Source organism: Microtus oregoni, unplaced genomic scaffold, assembly GCF_018167655.1.
Source record: "Microtus oregoni isolate MIOR12 unplaced genomic scaffold, Mior012 000000F_ref0000247, whole genome shotgun sequence".
In the NCBI taxonomy this organism is placed as follows: Eukaryota; Metazoa; Chordata; class Mammalia; order Rodentia; family Cricetidae; genus Microtus; species Microtus oregoni.
Window position 1 is genome coordinate 31,501,667 of NW_024543059.1, and position 21,097 is coordinate 31,522,763.

Sequence of the window (21,097 nt, forward strand, 5' to 3'; positions counted from 1 at the left end):
TCTAGAGTTCGCTTCTTGGCACACACGTAGTGTGGCTCACAATCGCCCAAGTCCTAGCTAGCTCCAGAGGATTTTGCCATGGGCACTGGCACACCTGCACATATTCACAAGACAGACACATAACAAGAACTAAATCTTTAAAATTCTTTAAAATCTAAGAAAATATAGATCTTCAGGCTTGAAATTGCATAACCTTCAACCAAAATTACTGCATTCGGTAAAGTTATCTTTCAAGTTTGACAGAGCAGAGGGACACTTCAAGAGCAAGCTAAAGCCATCCATAATCGCTAAGGCAACATCACAGAAGACGTTCAGCAAGTCACGGAAAGAAAGTCAAGCCAGGGAAGCAGCAAAGAATGAATTTCCTGGGAGTGAAAGATGAACAAAAAAAAAAAAAAAACGAAGAAAGAATTAATCATGTCCAACACACTAAATCAGCAAAAACCTTCTTATGGATGGAGAAGACAAAACACCAAATAATAATCCAATCAGAGAGAAAATTGCGAGAATCAGCAAAGCCCTCAATAACCCCAAATTTAAACCGCCTTCATGCCACAATCTAAAGTCACAGACCCGATGATTACATTTAAAAGATGAGATCCAACTCTCTTTTGTCCCTAAGAAATTACCTCAGTCAGTGAGACACGAGCTGGAAATGAAAGGATGGCCGAGAATTCATGAAGAAGAGAGATGCCCAAGTAAGCTGGTGTTAACAGTTAAAATCTGACTAAGTCATTTGAAATCAAAGCAATTAGAAGAATTAAAGAAGGCTACCACATTTGAACAAAGGGAAGACTCCATGAAGAAGACTAGCAATTGAATCACATATACATCGACTCTGAGAGCCCCCAAGGTTATCTAAACAAATAATAATGGAAATGAAGGAAGAGGTAGGTACTGATACAGCAATAGTAGAATATTTTAACTCTCCACTCTTATCAGCAAATTGGTTAGACAGACTAAAAATCAATAAAGCTCTGAATATATCTGCATAATAGATTAAATTCATTTAACAGAGATTTACAGGTTACTCCTTCTAGCATCCAAAGCATACACATCCTCTTGGCAGCCCAAGGAACTTTCTCTAAAAGAGATGACATTTCCGACAAGACAAAACAAATATCACCAAATATAAAACAATAGAAACAGTTCCCTGTGTCCCATCAGATCGCAGTGGAACAAAAGTTCAGATTGATAACATGAGAATCGCAGGAAAAGCGTCTCTCACTGTGAGTGCTTCCGATAGATAGGCAGATCTCAGATATATACCCTAATGATATGCATCGAGGCCTTGGGTAAACAAGAACAAGCCAAACAGAAAAGGCAGTGAATAGAGAGAAATCGTGGAATTCACTGCAGGCATGAATGAAGTGAAGATTGAAAGAAGAGCCCCACAGGTAATCAAAGACCCAAATTAGTAAAAACTGTAGTGAAAGAAGGCTAATGAAAACCAGAGAACCAGTAAACAACAAACAAACAAAAGAAAATGATGAAAACGTTGCCATGGTCTACATGTCCTTAAGACTGAACTGGCTGAGTGGCAGGGAAGGAAGAAACAAGAGAAGCACACACAGAAAATCTGGGACTGGGTGATTGATGTGCACCCTGATGGAGATGCACCAGAAGCCCAGAAGCTCAGCAAGTTTATCAGAGTCAGCTGGATGAGCAGTTGGGTTAACTTACCTAGGTAGATAGTGGCTCTCTACATAGGAGCAGTCTATGGCTTTGGTCACCCAGGGGGAGGAAGTTGTGGTTGATGTTTTCTATGCATGATGGCGATGTCTGTACTGGGACCAGGGAAGGCCTTGCTATTCCCTGAGTCTGATTTAGGGAAGGCCTGGCCTCTCCCGAGTCTGAGGCACTAGTCACTGGGGCCTTTGACCTGGCCAAACTCATGTCATGAATGCTCCTTCAAACAGGGTACACTAGCTCCCCGCAAATCTTGTATGCCAAAAATGTCTAGAAAATCCCACCACTCCACCTGAGGACTTAGATACCAAAGAATCCTAGCCTGCTCACAGCTGCCTAACTGTGAACCAAATGCCATTTGCCTCCTTTTTCTTATGTTGTGAATATTTATCCACCACGGACTGCAAAAGTCTGTCTGTCAAAAGCAAATGAAAGCAATATAATATCAAAATCAAACTCACTGTTTTTGTACAGTTGGTACATAAGGATTTAAAAAATTCACTGTTTTTGTACAGTTGGTACATAAGGATTTAAAAAATAGTATCTTTTTTTTTTTATCATGAATGAGCGTTGTTCTAGCCCAGAAACAAGAAAAATGCGCGACAGAGCAAGGAAATGATTTGTTAATACAGCAGAGGTGGAATTAATTTGGTTTCCTCACTTCCAGTCTGTGTGCTGTCAAGCCTCCCATAATCCTTTGCACACAATCTGATGTTCCCCATTTTGTTTCCTATAATATACAACTTAGAAAAATGACCACGCCTCTGGGCTAACTAAGACTGGTCCTTCTTTTGAATTTGCCAACACGTTGTCACTAGGGAGAAGGACATGGGGTGAAGTGCTCAGTGTTCACGCAGCCTTTTGGCGTACCTACTAAAGTAGGCTGAGGACAGCGGGAAGTGGCTGTGATGACCTGGAGGATGAGCACATGGTTGCTACAGGCAACTGGATGGCAGGGGTTACACGAGTGTGTCCCCTTAAACGCTTCTTTCCTGTTTTATGGTGACTGTATTTAAAGTGGTATTTTTAATGACTTGCCAGGTGGTTCCAGGCTTAGCCTGGATTCCCCAGAAAACATTTCCTGAGGCAAAATGTAAATGATATTCCTTTATGAAGGTGTGCAGCAGCAATTCAAACAGGAGTGAAAGGAAAAAGATCTCGAGACTTGGAAAGGGAGCCCTGGAGGGTTTGCCCGCAAACAGGCTGTGACTGAGCCCCAGGAGCAGAGAGGTCTGGCTCATAGGGTCAGCTTTGAGAGGCACTAAGAAGTATGTATACACTCCCTGCTTCTTTCCATTGGCCAAAGGTCCATCCTAGGACCTCTGACTTGCTGGAATTTCGGATTTTGAGTAGGGCCATTTGGAGCAGGATGCATTTGATCCTCTCTCTCCCTCAGTTGAGGAGGCGGACAAGACAAAATGAGATGACAGTAAGGGATTGTTCCCCTTATAAGGGGTATCAGAAGTGTCGCAGAAGCAGGTGCTGGAGTAACCGCTGGTGACTGGCAAGGCCAAGAACTCCAGGGAGAGATGGAGTCAGGGATCTAGGGTGCTCACGGTTGACTGGTAATGTGTTTCTTCCAATCTTCGGACATCTAGACCAGCAGGGAGGAGGACAGCCCTGGGTTACTGCTGGCTTATTCTCACGTTCCTTTGATTGTCATAACCTTCGCAGAACCACGTTCCCAGCAGGCTCTATCACTACAGCTAGTGCACATGAACAGGAGACACGGGCTAATCACGAATGTGTGTCATAACGAAGGTGCCACTTTGCAGATAATTCTAGTGCACGCGAACAGGGCACAGAATACAAAGCACTCGTGAATGGACTTTTCCAGAAAATAATTAGGGAGCTATATTTATCTCTGAACCTTCCAGGTAATGCAGCCACAATACAGTCCTAAAAATAAAACTGCTGATTTTTAGAAAAGAAAAAGTATTTAAGATTAATGCACAGAAATAGGCCGGCTTGAGAGTGAAAGTCTAGATTTAGATATTTACTGACATAAATCTTGATCATCAAAAAAGAAAAGAGAAAGAAAAAACTGAGTCAATACTGGAAAGTGGTTATGTTATTAAGCACTCGTCACAGCCTGGACGCCTGAACCAGCCTACAGAAACTAGAAGCTGACTCGATCTGTGGTTTTCCCGCTTGACTGTACTAGGGTGGTGGAGCCATCTTCCTCAGTGTTCGGAGCCCAGGTACCAGGAAACTTTATTGATGATTATCAGTCACTATAGATAAACAGGAAACCTGTGGCGACAGGCGAGTAGGCACCCTTGGGTGTACTGTGGTGATACATATGGCGGGTTAGGCAGCAATGGGTGTATTCTATTGCCATACAGGTGGAATGGGCACTAGCGGATATACAGTGGTTACACACAAAAAAAAATCAGGGTACACCAGTTCTTGTTTTTGACCAATATTCGAGCAGTTATCTAATGACCACCAAAGGATGGTAGCCAGGCACAAGGAAAACAAAGACCTTTACCTTAAAATACGTGTGGATGTTTCTGGTGTGTACCAGAAAAGGCTCGTTACTTCCCACCATTATAGTGAGAGGCCAAGGTCTCTTAAGTCTTGTTTGGACTGCAGTTTATCTACGAGATTTCACTTAACAGTTAATTATGAATGCTTTTATGTGAGCAGGAAAGATTCAGTGCTCACATGGTTGGGCAGGAGACACGGGGAGAGGCGCAGCTTAAGGAGCCTGTTTTACATAGTCATATTTGATAAATAGATAATCGGGCCGCCATGCAAGGGGCTGGAGGATGGGTCAGGCGGGAAAGCCCGGGGGTGGGAGTAGGGGCGGAGGGAGGCGGGGATCCCCACGTCGCCGTTGGTTCCTAGCTCAGTGACGGTGGAGTGGAGCAGATCCCACTCAGGTTAGGCTAGAGGAGCAACGCCATGTGCTCCGGGCTCCAGGCCCTGCTGCTGTCAATCTGGCTTTCCTGGACACTGGGGATCCGCGGATCTGAGCCCAGCAGGTGAGAATGGGGCTTCTTCACAGCTCTGCCGCAAGGCTCCTGACCAGGCAGCTCGCCGAGCCTCTGTGCAGCGCCCAGTGGGTCTCCGACAGAGCAGAGCGAGGTTGGAAGTGGAGGGTGGATAGGGCTGGGGGGGGGGGGGGGGGATGCGGAGCATTTCCCACGCCTCTGCGGCCCTCCCGTTGCATCTCAGGGTACCATCCCTCCCTCGTCCGGCTGTAGGGAGCTCAGAGGAGCTGGCTCGGTGGCCCATCCCCCGCCTTGCCAGGCGCCACGCAGTCGTGGCCTTCGCCTGCAGTGGCCAGAGCGGATCTGCGGCCGCATGCCGGCCCCTCCCCGCACATCCCGAGCGGCCGCTACCGCGGCTGGTGAGGGTGCCGGGAGCCCCGCCGTGACCGCGGACTCGTAGGGGGCGGGTGCTGCTCTTGGCCGGCTCCGCCCCCGCCTCCGCCCGCCCAGCGCTCCCGCGCCGGGGCTCCTCCCTCCCGGCCCGCTCCTCCCCCTGCTCTCCTCCTCCCCCTCCCCCTCCGCCTCCTCCGCTCCGGGCCAGCGCGGCGGCGGTGGTGGCAGCAGCAGCAGCAGCCCCGGCTGCGGGTCGCGACGGCGGCGGGGCGCCCCCTCCCCCGTGCCGGGGCGCGGCGAAGGGATGTGGGGCTTTGCGGGAGGAAGGCTTTTCGGCATCTTCTCGGCCCCGGTGCTGGTGGCAGTGGTTTGCTGCGCCCAGAGGTAGGGTCGCTTATGGGTTGACGGGAAGCGGGCCGGGCGCGGGCTGGCGCGCTGTGTGCGCGCCGGGCGCTGGCGGGCGAGCCGATGCCTGACCCTGTTCTCTGTGCCCCGTGCCCCTCTTTCAGCGTCAACGACCCCGGGAACATGTCCTTTGTGAAGGAGACCGTCGACAAGCTGTTGAAAGGCTACGACATTCGTCTGAGACCCGACTTCGGGGGTAAGTGGGATGCGCGCGGCCGCTGCGGGAAGCGCGATCCTCCGTGTTGGCGGCCTGGGTGGAGTGGGAGGCGGGGGCGGCCTCTGAGGAGCTGCAGCGGGGTGGGGTGGGTGGTCCTTTGCGAGCCGCCCCATCCCCAGAGCCACCCGTACCCCCCTGCTGAAGCCTGGCTGATCACGGTGTGCTGCGCTTCCTGCAGGTCCCCCAGTCTGCGTGGGGATGAACATCGACATCGCCAGCATCGACATGGTTTCTGAAGTCAACATGGTGAGTGCCTGCGCTTCCCCAAGCTGTCCCTGGCCCTACCCGGCCGCTTGGGCCCTTCTATGTCTCTCGTGCTGGGCTGGAGGCCTCAGCCGGCCTGGGCTTCCTGGTCCTCAAGGGAAGCCGCGCGCTCTGGCGCCAGGCTCTTGCCCGCCCCGCTCCCTGCACGCTCGTGGGCGCCAGGCCTGTCGCGGGGTCCTAGGATGGCCCAGAGTTCCGGTCCTCAGCGCCGCCCGAGGCAGACAGCTTCTCAGGAGGGCTGTCACCTGGTGGCGAGGCTTCCCGAGCGCTGTCTCCCCTTCCTTAGCAACAGGCGCTGAAGACTGTGAAGGGAGACTGGGTGTGGGGGCGGCTTGCATCCCTAGGTGAAAGGTACTTAGGATTTCCTTTGTTGTCATTTGGAAAGAGCTGCTGACTGCGGGAGAGAAGAGCAAGTGTCTGTAGTCTGTGTCTAGGGGCTTCTCGGGTGGGTGTCCCAGGTCTCTGCTGCTTGAGGCCCGGTTTTCTCCGCCGGGCGCTGTCCTAGGTGCTGACGGAGCCCTGCCCTGCGCTCTTGGCTTCCCCTCCTTGCCAGGACTCTGGAAGGTTTGGCATTCCAGGGTCAGGCTTAAAGCCTATGCTGACAAGATCCAATATTCTGAACTGTAGGAAGAGGAGGTCAGTATCCCCAGGTGCGGAGACGGTACCCCCCTTCTACATTAATGCACCAAGAAATAAGAAGCTAAGTGATGTCGTGAACTGAGGAAACATGTTTGTTGATTTGTCTGTCTAGTGGCCCTGTAGAAATCCTAAGAACTTGTGTTTGAACACAATATTTTTTGGAAGCTATCAGTTGGCAACTTTTCTTCTGAACATACCATGTTGAGACTATGAGTGGGTATGGTTTCCTTATTAACGTGTTGTACATTGGAATCACATGGGCAAACTTGCTTTTAATTCATACACGCTAGTGCCTTGCTCCAAGGAGTTCTGGCAGGGCTGGGGTCAAGTGGAGTCTCGGGGTATTCACTCATAAGAACCGTGCTTCAAATTATTTTGAAACAGGTGTTTTGTAACTAGTCTGTGAAGAAATGTAGTAGCAAACTATAGGGGCAATCTTGCAGAAGATATATGTTTAAATATACGTTAATTGGGGGATTGGAGGGAAAATAGCCTACTAAATTTATTTTTATAATTAAAAAATTAAAGTAATGGCATGAGGTACTTGTAATTCAGGAGCACGGTGCACATCTGCCTAACTAACATTCACAAGTCCATACTCTGATCCACAGCACTCGTCTCCAGTGCCATCAAAAGGAAAGAGAAGTAACAGTGTTTCTGTTTGGTTTTTCCATTCATTTCCTCCAAAGTACAGCACTCAGGACATCTTTGTATTCAGGTAGCGCAACATGAAATACAGGAGGGACGTGACTTTAGTGCACACTGGAAAATAAACGTTATGCACTTATTCCTATCTTTACAATATTCCTTGTCCAGAAGCAATGTTTTTATGACCTTATGGTATCAAGTTTCTATATTCAAAATCTGCTGTCTGAAAAATTTCAGTTGGTAATGTCAAGATCTTGAGAAAGCTAGCATGAATGTTTAGTGTGTCACTATGTCAAACATCATTGTATTGGATGTCAGATAGGAGCAGACTGTGTTGAATGGTGCTTTCAGAAGTCTACACAGCAAAACATGGTCAGAAGAATGAGGGACAGTGGTAGTGCAGACCCTGCACAGTGTATGACTTTGTTACTCAGCTCTTGTGATGTTATGCGCACAGTTGGTATGCCTCATAATGTCACTTACTTGTCTTGGTTCATGGTCTTTGAGTAGAGGTGTTCTTGATTTCCCTAGACCTTTGACAGATAGGTTAACAGTACAGAGCACAGAATATCACTGTTTTAAACTGTGCACAGCATAGCCACGGTATATTCTTTTATGCCTCCTCAGTTTGCTTTCTCACGGACGTACTTTTTCTGACTTCAGAGACCTAACTTTATTTTGAACATAAGTTAGGGCTTTTGGACAGATGTGATTGACAGCAGTGTGAAGTGTCTTCTTCCTCAAAGAAGCAGATTAGTCAACATTGTACTGCAGAACACACATGTACATAGGAATTATGACACATGCCTATTATTAAAATAACCTCATATGTAGCAATGGTTATTATTTTAGGAGTCACACTTGGCAGGGGACAACAGATAATATGTATTTTTAAGGCTTGAGACACCACACAGTCATTTTTTTTTAAGTAATTCATTCAGTTAAGAGCTTGCGTGGTCACTGCACAAAACCAAGTACTGCAAATTATGAATGAAGAAATAATTGCCAAACAATAAGTAGTCTAGCTTTAAGAAGGTTGTCACTATTGGAAGTCGCAATGGTTCTCACAAAATCTGTGACATGGTAAGTCCCACTAGAGTAGATGACCAGCTTGCCGAGTAAGGAGAGGGAGCAGAGAGAGGAGGGAATAGTAGCTGGAGAGGGATATTTTTGAGGAGGAAAGCTTCATGAAAGAATGTAGAATAAAACTGAATGTGGGCATGGATTCTGGCTGCTATTAGCAGTAAAAGACCGGGTTGCAAAGGTAAAAAAGGCCGTGTGAGCAGGATCAGAGTTGAGTGTCTCTCCAGAGACGTGAAACTCAATGCAGAAGACACACGAGTCGCCCAGGCTCTCCTCCATGATACCAGAGATTCCACAAAGGAATCCGTGGAAGTTTGTAAACTGGCAAGATTTGAGATGTGTTGTAAAGAGGATATTTTGTTAATAGTTTAAATTCAGACAACGCAAAATGGGAAGGAGTAAGGATGGCAGAATTAAAAATATTAGTGATAACGGTTATAAAAAGTCATGTGTTTATTGTAAATTTTCCTGAAGTTCCTACCCATATAGATCCATGCGTACACACATATGTTACAGATCACGTACATATAAACACACATAAACATATATACCTAAACATACGCATAGACACACGTGCACACAGTCACATGTACACACACATAGACACACACACAAACATTTGTTTACAGTGCTCGGAAGCAGGCTTAAGACCGTGTGCCTGATCGGCGTGCACTATAGCAGCGAGCTGCCGTGGCTGGCAAGCTCATAGACGTAGTTCTAAGAACATACGTCTAGTGAATTAGAAGCCTTCACACATACTTTGAGTGAGATTGTTTAGAAACACATATGTAGCTAGGTGGGAGAGATGAAAATGTGCTTGCATATGGGTTTAGGAGTGTTGGAGGCCATCGCTGCACAGCGGCAATGCTGTGCCCGTCTCCTGAAGCAACTGTAACGCGCTGTCTGTACCTGCTGGAAGATGTGAAGATGATGCCCCCAAGGAGCATCTGGGTTCAGATAAACAAATGTGCAAATTATGTGCATAGGTGTGCTAGCTGGCCACTCTTTTTTGGAGTTTTGTGCAAGTAGTTAGGAATAGATTTGGGTACTTTCATACACAGCATTTGTTTCTGTCATAGCCTGATATATGGATACTGGAGAAATTCTACTTTTTTTTTTTTTTGTCTTCCAGTTTTTCTTTCCCACATCTTTTTATTCGATTTCCCCGACAGTGATCAGTCAACATCATTTTCTTTGATATAACTTGTCTCCTTTCTCTTATTGCCTACTTTAAAATTTCAAATATCCTGGAAATTATGAGTGTGGATGTAATTACTGAGATTTAGTATATGGATTTCTGAGAGATTTCTATGTGTGGGGATATTATCTACCTAAAATTATCATGTTTATGTTGCGTTTTTGGTGCTTAGCGGTGGTTTTTGTGTGTGAATCATATTGACTAGATAGAAGGACAGATGAACGAAGATAGGACATGCTGAAAAATAAAAAAACACTGGAATATGTTTAAATGAGACTTTGATTTATTAAAACAGGTATTGATTTGTTTGTTCATTAGCGTAAACTGCACATCTTCCTTTTTCACTGAAAAGTATTAGGGGCATAAGGTAAGACCTGGAGTCTAGCACTTCTAGGACAATGTCTACAATTTAATTATTCCATCATCATTAATTCAATCCTAAGGAAATATAGCTGCAAGACCATTTTTTTCCTGGTTTCATGCACATATGAAACCTCACCCCTGTGTCTTGTCCTCATTGCCGTTAGGAAGCATCCACGGGCACAGCTTTAGTTGGGGCTTCATTGCTGTGATAAACACAGTCGGCAAAATTAACATAAAGAGGAAAGGGTTTATTCCAGCTTACATGTCCTAGGTCACATGCTATTCCTGCAGGAAGTGAGCTCAGAAACTCAAGGAAGAAACCTGGAGGCAGGAGTCGATGCAGAAGCCATCGAGGGCTGCTGCTTACTGGTGTGTTCTCTACGGCTTACTCAGCTTTCTTTCCCATTGAACTGAACCCAAAAACCCAAGGGTGCCCACACCCCAGCCCCACAGTGAGTTGGATCCTCTCTTATCAGCCATTAATCAAGGAAATTCGCCACAGGCTTGCATGCCGGCCAATACCATGGGGACATTTTCTCCATTAAAATTTGTTCTTCCCAGTTGACCCTAGCTTTTGTCAAGTTGACAAAAAGAACTAGTACACAAAGTGCTTATTGTCACAGTTCTAGCTCTCCGGTGTTAATATGCCATGGGCTATATTTTTTCCCAATACATCCACTTATATACATCTAGGTGTAAACACAATATAGTGCAGAAGAACACAGTCTGAGTACATTTCAGGAAGTCTTTTGGAGCCTTTTAACTACTAAATAGACGCATTCTTATTCATGCACAAAGCAGGTGCAAAGCATTAGGTGAAGGTATTTACGCAAAACAACACGGGCACAAACTAACATTCACATGCAGTGTTCACACACTCACACATGTTCATATACATATGTTCACATAGTATATTCACCCATGCTAATAAGCACATACACACATAACCTATACTTAGTTCATTTTTCTTGGCTCTTTTATCCCCACCAGATGAGAGAAGAAAGGCAGAGAGATTCTGGCTAGGGTAAGCTAGGATCAAAGGTTTGGGGGAATTGTCTGACACCCGCTCTCTGACTTCAGAGTTGCTCTGCTGTTGATTGATGATTGGGCGCTTACTCCAAATCTGTGCTCTGCTGGTTTACAAGCAGGAGACTAAAGCCCAGAATCCTTTAGGGTACTTAGAAAGAATCTAGGCCTGGCAGCTATGGTTCCACTTCCAAACCTGTGAACTCTGGTCTCAGGTGACTCGCTGAACCCAATGCACAGATGGATACCAACACTCTATTGCGGGGGGGGGGGCTCTGCAAAGAAAACTTCAGTCAAGACTGTGGAGTCCATATCAGAAGGGCATCTGTCGCCTGTTTCTCCACTACAGGGATGAGCCACAGTCAAGACTGTGTGCAAATCGCTTCTAGCAGTTCAAAGGTAGGGAATGGACCAGGGCACTCAGTGCAGAGGAAAGTTGGGGGATGACTCAGCCAGGAAAAGTGTGTTTTGCTGACCCAATTGGGGCTTGGAAAAGTGCTTACTAGGAAAGGCCTCTCAGGAAGGTCCACAGAGTGTCTCAGTGTTTGAGTCCAGGCTGCCATGCAGAGAACTATGGATGTTCATTGAGGACATTGCCTTTCACTGCCGGTCCGCTTCATGCCTAAGTCATGAGCGGACATCAATGCCAGGCACTTATAAGAAAGCACAGATGAACTTAGGAAATAGATTACAGCAGTCCCTTACATAACACGCTTGATGTAGAGAGGCTTGTGTTTAATATTAGAATGGATGATGGAGGGAGCCCTAGGCAAATGCTTTTTGTCTTTCCCCCTAGGGAGGTTGTAAAGCTTGTATTGTTGGATCTTTTTTTTTTTTTAAATGGATCTTACCCTCATTTTCCTGAAGTGAGTGGCTTCCTTTGTGAGCCTGCTCAGGGAGCTTATAGTACCTTGCGTGTAAATATGTAAATATTTAGTCTTAATCAATGCTTGCTTAAAGAACAATTCCACATGAAATTCCCTGAAATTCAGTTTATCGACACTTATGGCTAGCTTCTGCCTTCAGCCTCCAAGAGCAAACCCTCTGCTTGTGTTTCTGTCGATGACTGGAAGTGAATACAGTTGGAAAAGTGGCTGCTGCTGTTTGCTCTTCTTGTCAAATCTTGTGATTGTTTCAGTGAAGAGTATCTGTCTCCTAGACATTAAGAGAGAGGGCACTTCCTTCCATTAAATGCGCACAGAGTTCAGGGAACGAGCACACAGGACTTTGAGGAAGAAAGGCTTCCGTCAGGTTGTCCACTTTGTGATTTCACATGTCAAGCAGTGTGGATTCAGTACTGGCCTTACCACAGTCTGGTGCCTGCGGCAGCAGAGGTAGCAGCGCCTCTCTTGTTTGTCACGTGGGTCTGTGTTTTATAGTGTGCACTGATCACTGTAGTTTGAGGAGTAAGCGAGGCACATGGGACAGCTGAAATCTCTTGAAGTGTAAAAGGCTTACATCACTGTGTATGTTTATTACTTTTTATCTTTTTATCTTACATTCTTCAAATATCACATCGCATTGGCCTTCAAGCGTGGCGATCAGCTTGACAAGGTTTTAAAGGTGCAGATGAGGAAATGTGCTTGAGATACATCAGCACTACTATGCTCTCCAGGAAGGCTGGGGCCAGGTCCTGCTTTAAAGGCTTTCCCAGCTCACCTTCTATAGAGTGACACCCATGCTCTATGCAGGGGTCAGAGAAGTGTCACCCCAAGCTGGGTTTTTCCCTTCTGCTTTTTAAAAAGAAACTCTATCTTTCTTTTAACGTCACAGTTTTGAGCTTCGGTGGTCTGCTTCATGTGGCCAGTCTTCTTCATTAGATTCCCTATTAGACCACACTCTGTGAGGCAGTGCTGTGTCTATGGGGTGTGCTTGCCTGGTGCCTGACACTTGAGAGGTGTTTCTTACATATCTGCCGGGGAAAAAAATGATATGAATGAAAGCAAAAGATGAATGTTTATACAAGTGCATGAATAGATATGAACATTTCCAAGAGGATATTTTTATAGCTGGAGATTTGGGGGTCATGTGAAGACTCTTCCAGACAGATACGCATGCAGTTTCTTACTTCAGGAGACATAATTCCGAAATGTGTGTAATTGTACTCAGGATAAGACCATAAGCTGCAAATAAAACCTTTGGTAGCTGTTGCCTCTGTCACTGGGGAGCTTTTATGTTGATTTCAAAGCAGAAGAAGAGTGAGAACTCGCACTGGCCCCACAGAATTCAGCCTGTGTAAGGGTAGGTGTGGGTAATTCTCAACCACTCACCGTGTTGTGACACAGAATTTTCGTCTCTACTTGGAAAGCACATGAGCCTCTCCATACAGCTGAGGAGTTGAGGTTGCTTGTGCTTTTTATAGAGACTCCTGAGGCCACCCCCTCCCCCCCCCCCCCGCCCAACAGTGTTATCCAGAGATGTGGTAGCTTTCAATTGCTTGCGGATTTTTTTTTTTTTTAGGGCAATGTACTTTAGGATCATTCATGTTGTCCATTAAGAAAATCATCTGTCTGCAGAATTTGGAAGAAACGATAAAGTCAGGTCCTTTTCCTTAGACTTGCTGTGCCACGGATTCAAACTAGAGCACAGCCTTGCCTTCTGGGGCTGGGGTGTAGATTGGCCTTCTGGGTAGCTTTGTAGAAGACAGTAGTGCCAGGCAGAATCCATCACTAAGTGCTGGCTATTGTATCTCCGCATTTCCCCGTGAAGCTCAAACATCACACAGCAACATTTAACACAATCCAAACATCAGCATGAGTGATTCTCACATTCAGATGAACAAGAATGAAATTCAGATGAGAGCAAAACTACACCCATTGAAGATCTCTGATTTACGCTTCTTTATTCATTTGAAAGAGGATATAGATTCCATCATCATTATTTTACCCCACATCTCCCTTCTAATTAAAAATTAAATTTTAAAAAGAATGTGATATTGAAAGACTTAATGAACAGTGAAATTAGTGCTTTCTACATAGTTGTTAAATATAAATTTTATAAATTTAAAATTATATATATATATATATATATATATTGTCCACTGTCATTGTCGCTGTAAATACAAAATAAAGTAAATCTTTTTTCATTGTGAATCAGGGGCTATGCATTTCGCAAAGATGTTAAAGAAAAGGAATTCATTTATGGTTCATTGATGGTTATGGGTGACATTTTCTGTACACAAAAACTAGGTATTTGTCTTCATGGGCCAACTTAAGAAACAAACAGAACAGAATTTTGCTCCACAGAAACAGGCTTTCATGATGAGGGGGATGGTTGTTACTTTTAAACCTCCGTATTTTCTCGAGAGAGCCAAAGGAACAGTTTACACGTTAGTAAACGTGCGTGTTTTGAAAAATAAATGATTCAGAAGACTCCAATCTCACCACACATAATCATTGTTGTAGTGGTGGAGCTGGGGATAAAACATAGACAACATCATCAGGGAAGCAAACACTCAATGCTGAACTTCAACCTTAGCCCAACAGACTAGTTTTGAGAGCAAAGCGTGGCTTACTGTGACTGCTGGCTTGGCCTGTTTTCCCAAGAGAATAGAGAGAATACTGGGGCTGAACATGGGGACAGGTGGATCCCAATGTTGAATCCCATAGAAAAGTCCCCCTCTGTCTTTAAACATGTTACATTTTATACCCAGCCATCTGACATTTATATGTTTTCAACGAGATCTTGTAGTGCACACTTTGGTTTGTCTGCATCCCCCAAATGTAGGTATTTGGGAGCTCTGTACCCAATGCAACAGCTGAAATGTGATCACGTTTAAGAAGGAATCAATATTAATGCCATTGTACTGGTATGAGTTCCTGAAGGGCGAACTTGACCCCTCTGCCCTCTTTGCCATGACACAGCAAGAAGACCCTGCAGGTGACTGACTTCACCTTACATTTCCCAGCCTTCCCTCCTGGAGGAGACAGCTTCATTTTCTTTACAACTTACCTAGACGCAGGCATTCTGTCATTGACTTAGACTCTATAAAAACATTATAACTCATGTTATCTTTGCAGAAAATATGATTCTTTCTGGATAAAGCATTCTAGAATATTAAGGAACTCTGGGAGAGAGTTTTAAAAACGAAAAAAAAAAAACCCTGCCTCCACAAGGTGACCAATTTTGTGTAGTTTTTTAAGTTGGGTGTACATGTTCATGAAGAGTTAGTGGGAATAGCTCAGAGTGCAGGTATATTTCCACACTGTCCCACAGATTGTTGTAGTGCCATAGAGGGGAAGTATCATTTGTTTTAGCTAGAAAGTCCCTTGGGGGACCTGTGTGTGACTTAGGAGTTAAGAAATTCGGGTGTGAGTAGGGGAGCAAACCCAAGTAGATCCAGAAAGGCAGTGAGTCAAATGCTTAACTTTCATGGGTTTTTGTTTGGACCACTTTGAAGCACAAAAAACTGGCTTAAACCAGACTGAGGAACCCATGGAGTGGACTCACTGGGTAGGGGCACTTACCCAGTAAACCTGAGGACCTCTGTGAGTTCTCAGCACAGCTGGGCTTGGCTGCTCTTGCCTGTAACCTTGCACTGAGAAGCGGAAACAGGTGACTCCTGAGAGCTCACTGGCAACCACCCTAGCTGAAACAGCAAGCTTTCAGGAGAGTGGAAGGCCCTGTCTAAGGACAACCAGACCAGTAACAGAAGATACCCACCTAATGACATCTGTCTGGCATCTGCTTGTGCACACAAATGCTCTTGTGGTAACACTCACATGCAAGCACCATGTGGTAACATATCTCCTTCCCTCTCTCTCCCTCCCTCCCTTCCTCCCTCCTATCCATCTCCCCCCCCACACACACACACTGTCTCTGTCTCTCTTTCTCTCTCATAAGTAATGCAGATTTGTGGCTGGGGGAATGCTCCATCAATAAGGTGTTGGCCATGCAGGCATAAGGCTGAGTTTGTACCCATGGCTCTCCTGTAAAAGCCAGTCATGACTGTGTAAGTCTGTAACTTGAGAGCTGGTGAGGGCAGTAGGGATGGGGAGGGGGATTGGAGATGTCAGGATCCTTGTCCAATGTTCCCCGGAGCAGTGCATAGTGAGCCTAGCTAATTGATAAGCTCTGAGTTTAACAAGAGGCTCTGTCTCAGAAGCTAAAGTTGAGAGAAATGGAGAAATTCACTTTGTGTCAACACACATGTATGTATATGCATACACATAATACACACTCTCTCTCACACACAGGCACACACACTCACTTTCTCAGGATTCTCACTTTGCAAAGATGATGCTCATGTGCCTGCCTATCTATCTATCTATCTATCTATCTATCTATCTATCTATCTATCATCTATTTATCTATCTATCTATCTATCAATCATCTATTTATCTATCTATTTTCATATCTATCTATCTATCATCTATCTATTTTTCTATCTATCTATCTATCACCTATTTATCTATCTATTTTCATATCTATCTATCTGTCTATCATCTATCTATTTATCTATCTATCTATCTATTTATCTATCTATCTATCTATCTATCTCCTATCTGTCTTTCTGTTAACTTGTCTATCCACTCATCTGCCTATCTGTTATCCACCTAACATATATCTCTGTCTATCTGTTATTGGTTCAGTTGCAACTATCTTCCTCCTATGACTTGCCTTAGTGCTATATTATAGTACATAAAAGATTATTCTATGATTCAAAACTGATTGTCCATGCTTGGGAATTAGCTTATAAACTGAGAGTTTAATTGCACAGATAATTTTCTCAACAGCCCAAGGAAGTTAACCCATAGAGGCCATTGGAGGTTTAACTTGTAAGAGTCTCTGTGCTGTAGAAAAAGTTAACTGTCAGAATATTTAGACCACAGAGACTGGTTTGAGAGAACTTGGACCGACAAATCCTTTATGTCTCTTTATTACCTTGCTTGTTGCTTGAGCAAATACCTGAGACAGAGTTTAGAGAGAGAAGGGTTTAGTTTGCCTTAGTTCGGGTCTAGCCATTCCTGGTGCAGAAGGCTTGAAGGCAGGGCTGTGAGCTGTGTTGCCTTGGCAACCAGAAAGCAGGGCTCTGGCTTTGCTGTAAATCTTCAAGTGGGCTGTGCATGTATCTTCTGTAGCCAAAACATCTTTCTGTTATTTATCTAAGATAGCTAAATTTTGAGAGCAGCAAAATGTCCACATTTAGGTTTAATAATCGACATATGTTTAACTAATGTTTCCTATTGGAATATTTTGTGGCATTTTGGCAGTTTCATAAATTTTTGCATGGATTTCACAAAAATAAACCAGAAGAGAAGAGGGCACAGGCTTGGTCACTCTCAAACGGACTATTGTAGTTAACCAAATGCTAACCGATGAGACTGCACGTCAGGAAGGCAGTTGAGAGGCAGGGGACAGAGCTAGGGCAGAGGACGTTCTGGGTCCACAGCTCGAGGCTTAGACTTCAAAGATGAAATTCCTATATTTAGTCATCTGTAAAGATACAATTAAGTTTTACCCTATTCTAGTTTTGCCTGATTCCTGGTCTCAATACATAAGAATTTCACATACATAAAACTCACTGTGTAAATTGTAGTAAAGATGAATATGTTCACTTCCCTGCATGGTAAGCAAAGCAGTAAGTAAAACTGTTGGCTTTTGTAAGCCGTTTAATTCTGTAAAAGGAGACATTCGGATGAGCAGATTCTTATGTAACTCAGAGTCTCCCTATTTAAGATTATGTAAATCAATGCATGGTGTGGCTCACATTTTGGAAGTTGTTATTGATTCCACAGAAATCATAACAAATTAAATATTTCAAATTGTCAAGCCTTCCCCCCCCATCATATGTGAAGTCCTTCTAACACTGGACTGTGGTGTCAGCTGAGAAGCTTTGCATTTTTCCCATGTGACACTACGACATGGTTCTTCATGGGTAGCCCATGTGCTTGCTCCTAAAGCTGTCCCTTGGTTGACCCATCTCTCCTGTTCTCTGGCTGTCTTGCAAAGTTCAGACATCCAAAAAGGTGAACACCTTTTTCTAAGTTAGTTCAGCTACTACCCTGTGTCTTCTTGCCTTTCTCCTTCATTCCAAGACACTTGAGGTTTGGAAGATGGCTTGATTCCCATGTACGGGCGCTGAGCCATCAACACAAACACAGAGAGCTTTCGATTGTCCATGTTTTGTAGTCTATGACCAGTTCAGTGTCCCCGTGTGGGCTTTTCCCATATCACTTCAGAGGTACAAGACTGCTGAGCCCAGGATATGTTACTGGTCCAGGATAGTTACTGAAGCAATTCACGAGAGTGTGCTCATGTGAACTCAGGAGTGAGTGAGTATAGGATTGGTGAGTTTAGGAGTCAATCATGATTAATTCATGAGAGACAAAGGCCATGGTGTCGAGAGTGGAAGAAGATTGCAATGCTGGACGGCGTGCACTGAGCTGTGTATAGTCAGCTGTTACCAATAGCATTTCTGCAAAGCAACTTGGTGAAAAATAGATAAGGCCACAAGCTAAGCAGCTTTTAAACGCATGTGTATTCTTACAGATATGTAGCCTGGAAGTATGAGATCAAGGTGCTGACAGATGCAGGGCCTGGTAAGGGGTTTGTAGTTCACAGGTAGAGAGACTGGGGTCTCACATGGCAGAGGGACCAGAGCCGTGTCTTCGGAAGGCACAATCTCAAAAGGCTATAGCAAGGGCACATGCTAACCTGACACTCCTAAGGCTGCAGTAGGAGCCTCATGAGATCTGAGTTAGCCTGGACTATCTGGTTAGAACCTGTCTAAAAGAAAGGTGTGTGTTGGAGCTGTGATCTCAACCATGGGGAATGCCATCATGACCTAAAACCTTTAAAATAACTCACTGCCCAATACTGGCATCTGGAGATCCAGGTGTCTGCCTACAAACTCGAGGAGAGAGGATATAGTATTCACTTCCAGAAGACCGGAAGGGCACTGAAATGACTTAAGTTAACTTAAGAAGTTACGGATGAAATAAACATTGAAAAATGATAGCAAAAATCATTGTGGCGGGGATTTTGTTTATTTCATTACTTAGATCACTGGGTTATCTTGCCAGACTTAATTAGAAAACAGAATTATAGTTGTCTTTTAGTATCCATGAGGGATTAGTTTAAGGAACCCCACAGCTTCTGGAGTTTAGGATCCTCAAATCCTTCCTACAGAGCGCTGTATTACATGCAGGTGGCATGTGCCTTTCTTGCCACATACTTATGCAATGCCCAGTTTGCTGGATTTATTTGTAGTCTATTCCAGACTGGCCTGGCCTGGAACTCCAAGTCTTCTAAAACACAGGAATAACATGTCTGTATTTCTTATAATACTGAATGCATTGTAGATGGCATTACCCTGTGGTTGTTACTCTGTATTGTTCAAGGGACATTGACAGGAAGAAAAAAAAACTCTACATATTTGGTGACAGGTGAAGATTTGTTTTATTTTTTTCCTAAGTCGTTTTCTGTCCATGGTGTGCGCAATCCACAGAAGCAAACCCCATGGTTCCAGAGGGTGGACTCATTTATACTACACAGTTAAACTCTGTTTATTTCTGTTCTTCCTGGTCTCATCCTTGACAATACTGGAACCATGAGTGTGCTGTTGCCATCTTTCTCTTGCTGTCCTATCAGCAGCTAATTAGGGTACATGATCTCCAGGAGAGAGGCAACCCCAAAGATGCCTGTGCTGTAAGGCTGGTCGACACCCCTGGCACATGCAAACTGGAGGAAAGCTGGAAGGACTGGGTAGGTCAAAGGGCGGGCGCTGCCTCTCTCTTATCTGGGGTGAAACTTTGCTGAGCTGAGCACTCACACAGGTTTTGGTGCGTGCCATACAGAATATTATAATGAATTTCATATTTCTTTGTTGCTTTTGTCTTTTGTTTTTCCTGTTTTGGAGACAGAGTTGTTATGAGAGCCCAGATTGTCCTCCAACTCCTGGTCCTCCTACCTCAGTCCTCTGAGGTCTGGGATGACTGGCACACACCTGCACCTCATGCAAGGGTTCTAGACCATTTAACTCCGTGTCAGTCCCTGTAAGGTGTCCTCGGTTTTCACGGAGAACTTACATGTTTAGACAAAATGCCTCTCCGTTAGGAGTTCAATACTTACCGTACATGTACTGCCTTTACAAAATCATTCTTATTATTTTCCAAAGCCGAAGGAGCCTTGTCTCACAAAGAAAAGAATTTGAATATCTAGAAAAATATAATTGCATGCATTAAATTTTTTTATGGACATTTCACAAATGCCTATCTCTGCTAAACCTATCTATTGTGGGCACCATCATTCATGCTTTTAATGCTATAAATAATCTGGGACTTCTAAATATTTTTGTGAATCGTTTAAGTGTTAGATACCATTCCCTTGCAAATCTCAGTGACATATTTTAATTGTTTGTGCTCTTTTAAATGATATCCACTTATTTACTGGCATGGGTTTTTGTTTGTTGTGCACATGGAGGCCAGAGGATAGCCAGTTGGAGTTCTTTTCTCCTTGCACTGTGTGAGTCCCAGGTCTAGAACTTAGGCCTCAGGCTTGGCAGCAATTGCCTGTACCCACCGTCTTGAGGAGTCTCCCATTGTTGGAGATATAGGTCGGACAAACATCACTGATTGTATTGTGAATCATTTTCTTTGAATGTATTTCATCCTAAAGAATTACTGAATCAAACCAGTTTTTAGGGTTTTTTTTTTTTAAATATATGTAACTAAAAAGCTTTTCATACCAGAGCTCCCCGTTTGGGCTTCTGTTGAATCGCCTAAGAATATTCTATTATTATAGAATAAATTTCTGTTTTTGAATAGAAAGAGGACAGTATTCTGTTAAAATTATGGGATTTAAAGCCAAAATTAAATTCCATTCTCAAACTAGTCTTAATTTTACCATTATTTAAATTCAGATGGAGTCCCACTAGTAGCAATAAAGCACATATAACTTAGTCTTACATTTAAATTAATTTTATCTGAATTTTATGTTCGGTATTCTGAGAGATATAAAAGCAATAGAGAGCACAGTTTAACCTTGTCGCTTGGAATGAATTAGAATCAAGGTCTATTTCCCCCAAATAAATTTTGCACAAGAAAATAGCAATTTTCTCTGAAATCATGCTTTGCAATCAGAAGCTGCAATTGACTATTTTCATTTGGAGGACCGGGTTCCACCAGGACACTGGGATCTCCGTTAAATCGCAGGCTTAATCTCAGAAGCTGAGTAGAGTTTTGGTCCTTTGGGCTAGTGGAGAAGATGCAGTGAAACTGAGGGCAGAGTCATTGT

The 21,097-nt window shown here is 44.2% G+C and overlaps 1 protein-coding gene across 1 annotated transcript in view; it reads left to right on the forward strand.

The window, feature by feature from the left end:
* Window positions 1-5,219: 5,219 nt before the first annotated feature.
* The window catches only part of Gabrb3 (gamma-aminobutyric acid type A receptor subunit beta3), a 237,265-nt gene continuing 221,387 nt past the window's right edge, over window positions 5,220-21,097 (forward strand). The window contains exons 1-3 of the mRNA XM_041649783.1: window positions 5,220-5,402; window positions 5,528-5,619; window positions 5,819-5,886. Of these exons, the coding sequence (XP_041505717.1) occupies window positions 5,323-5,402; window positions 5,528-5,619; window positions 5,819-5,886 (240 nt within the window). The 5' untranslated portion in view covers window positions 5,220-5,322. The remainder of the gene's footprint in view (window positions 5,403-5,527; window positions 5,620-5,818; window positions 5,887-21,097) is intronic.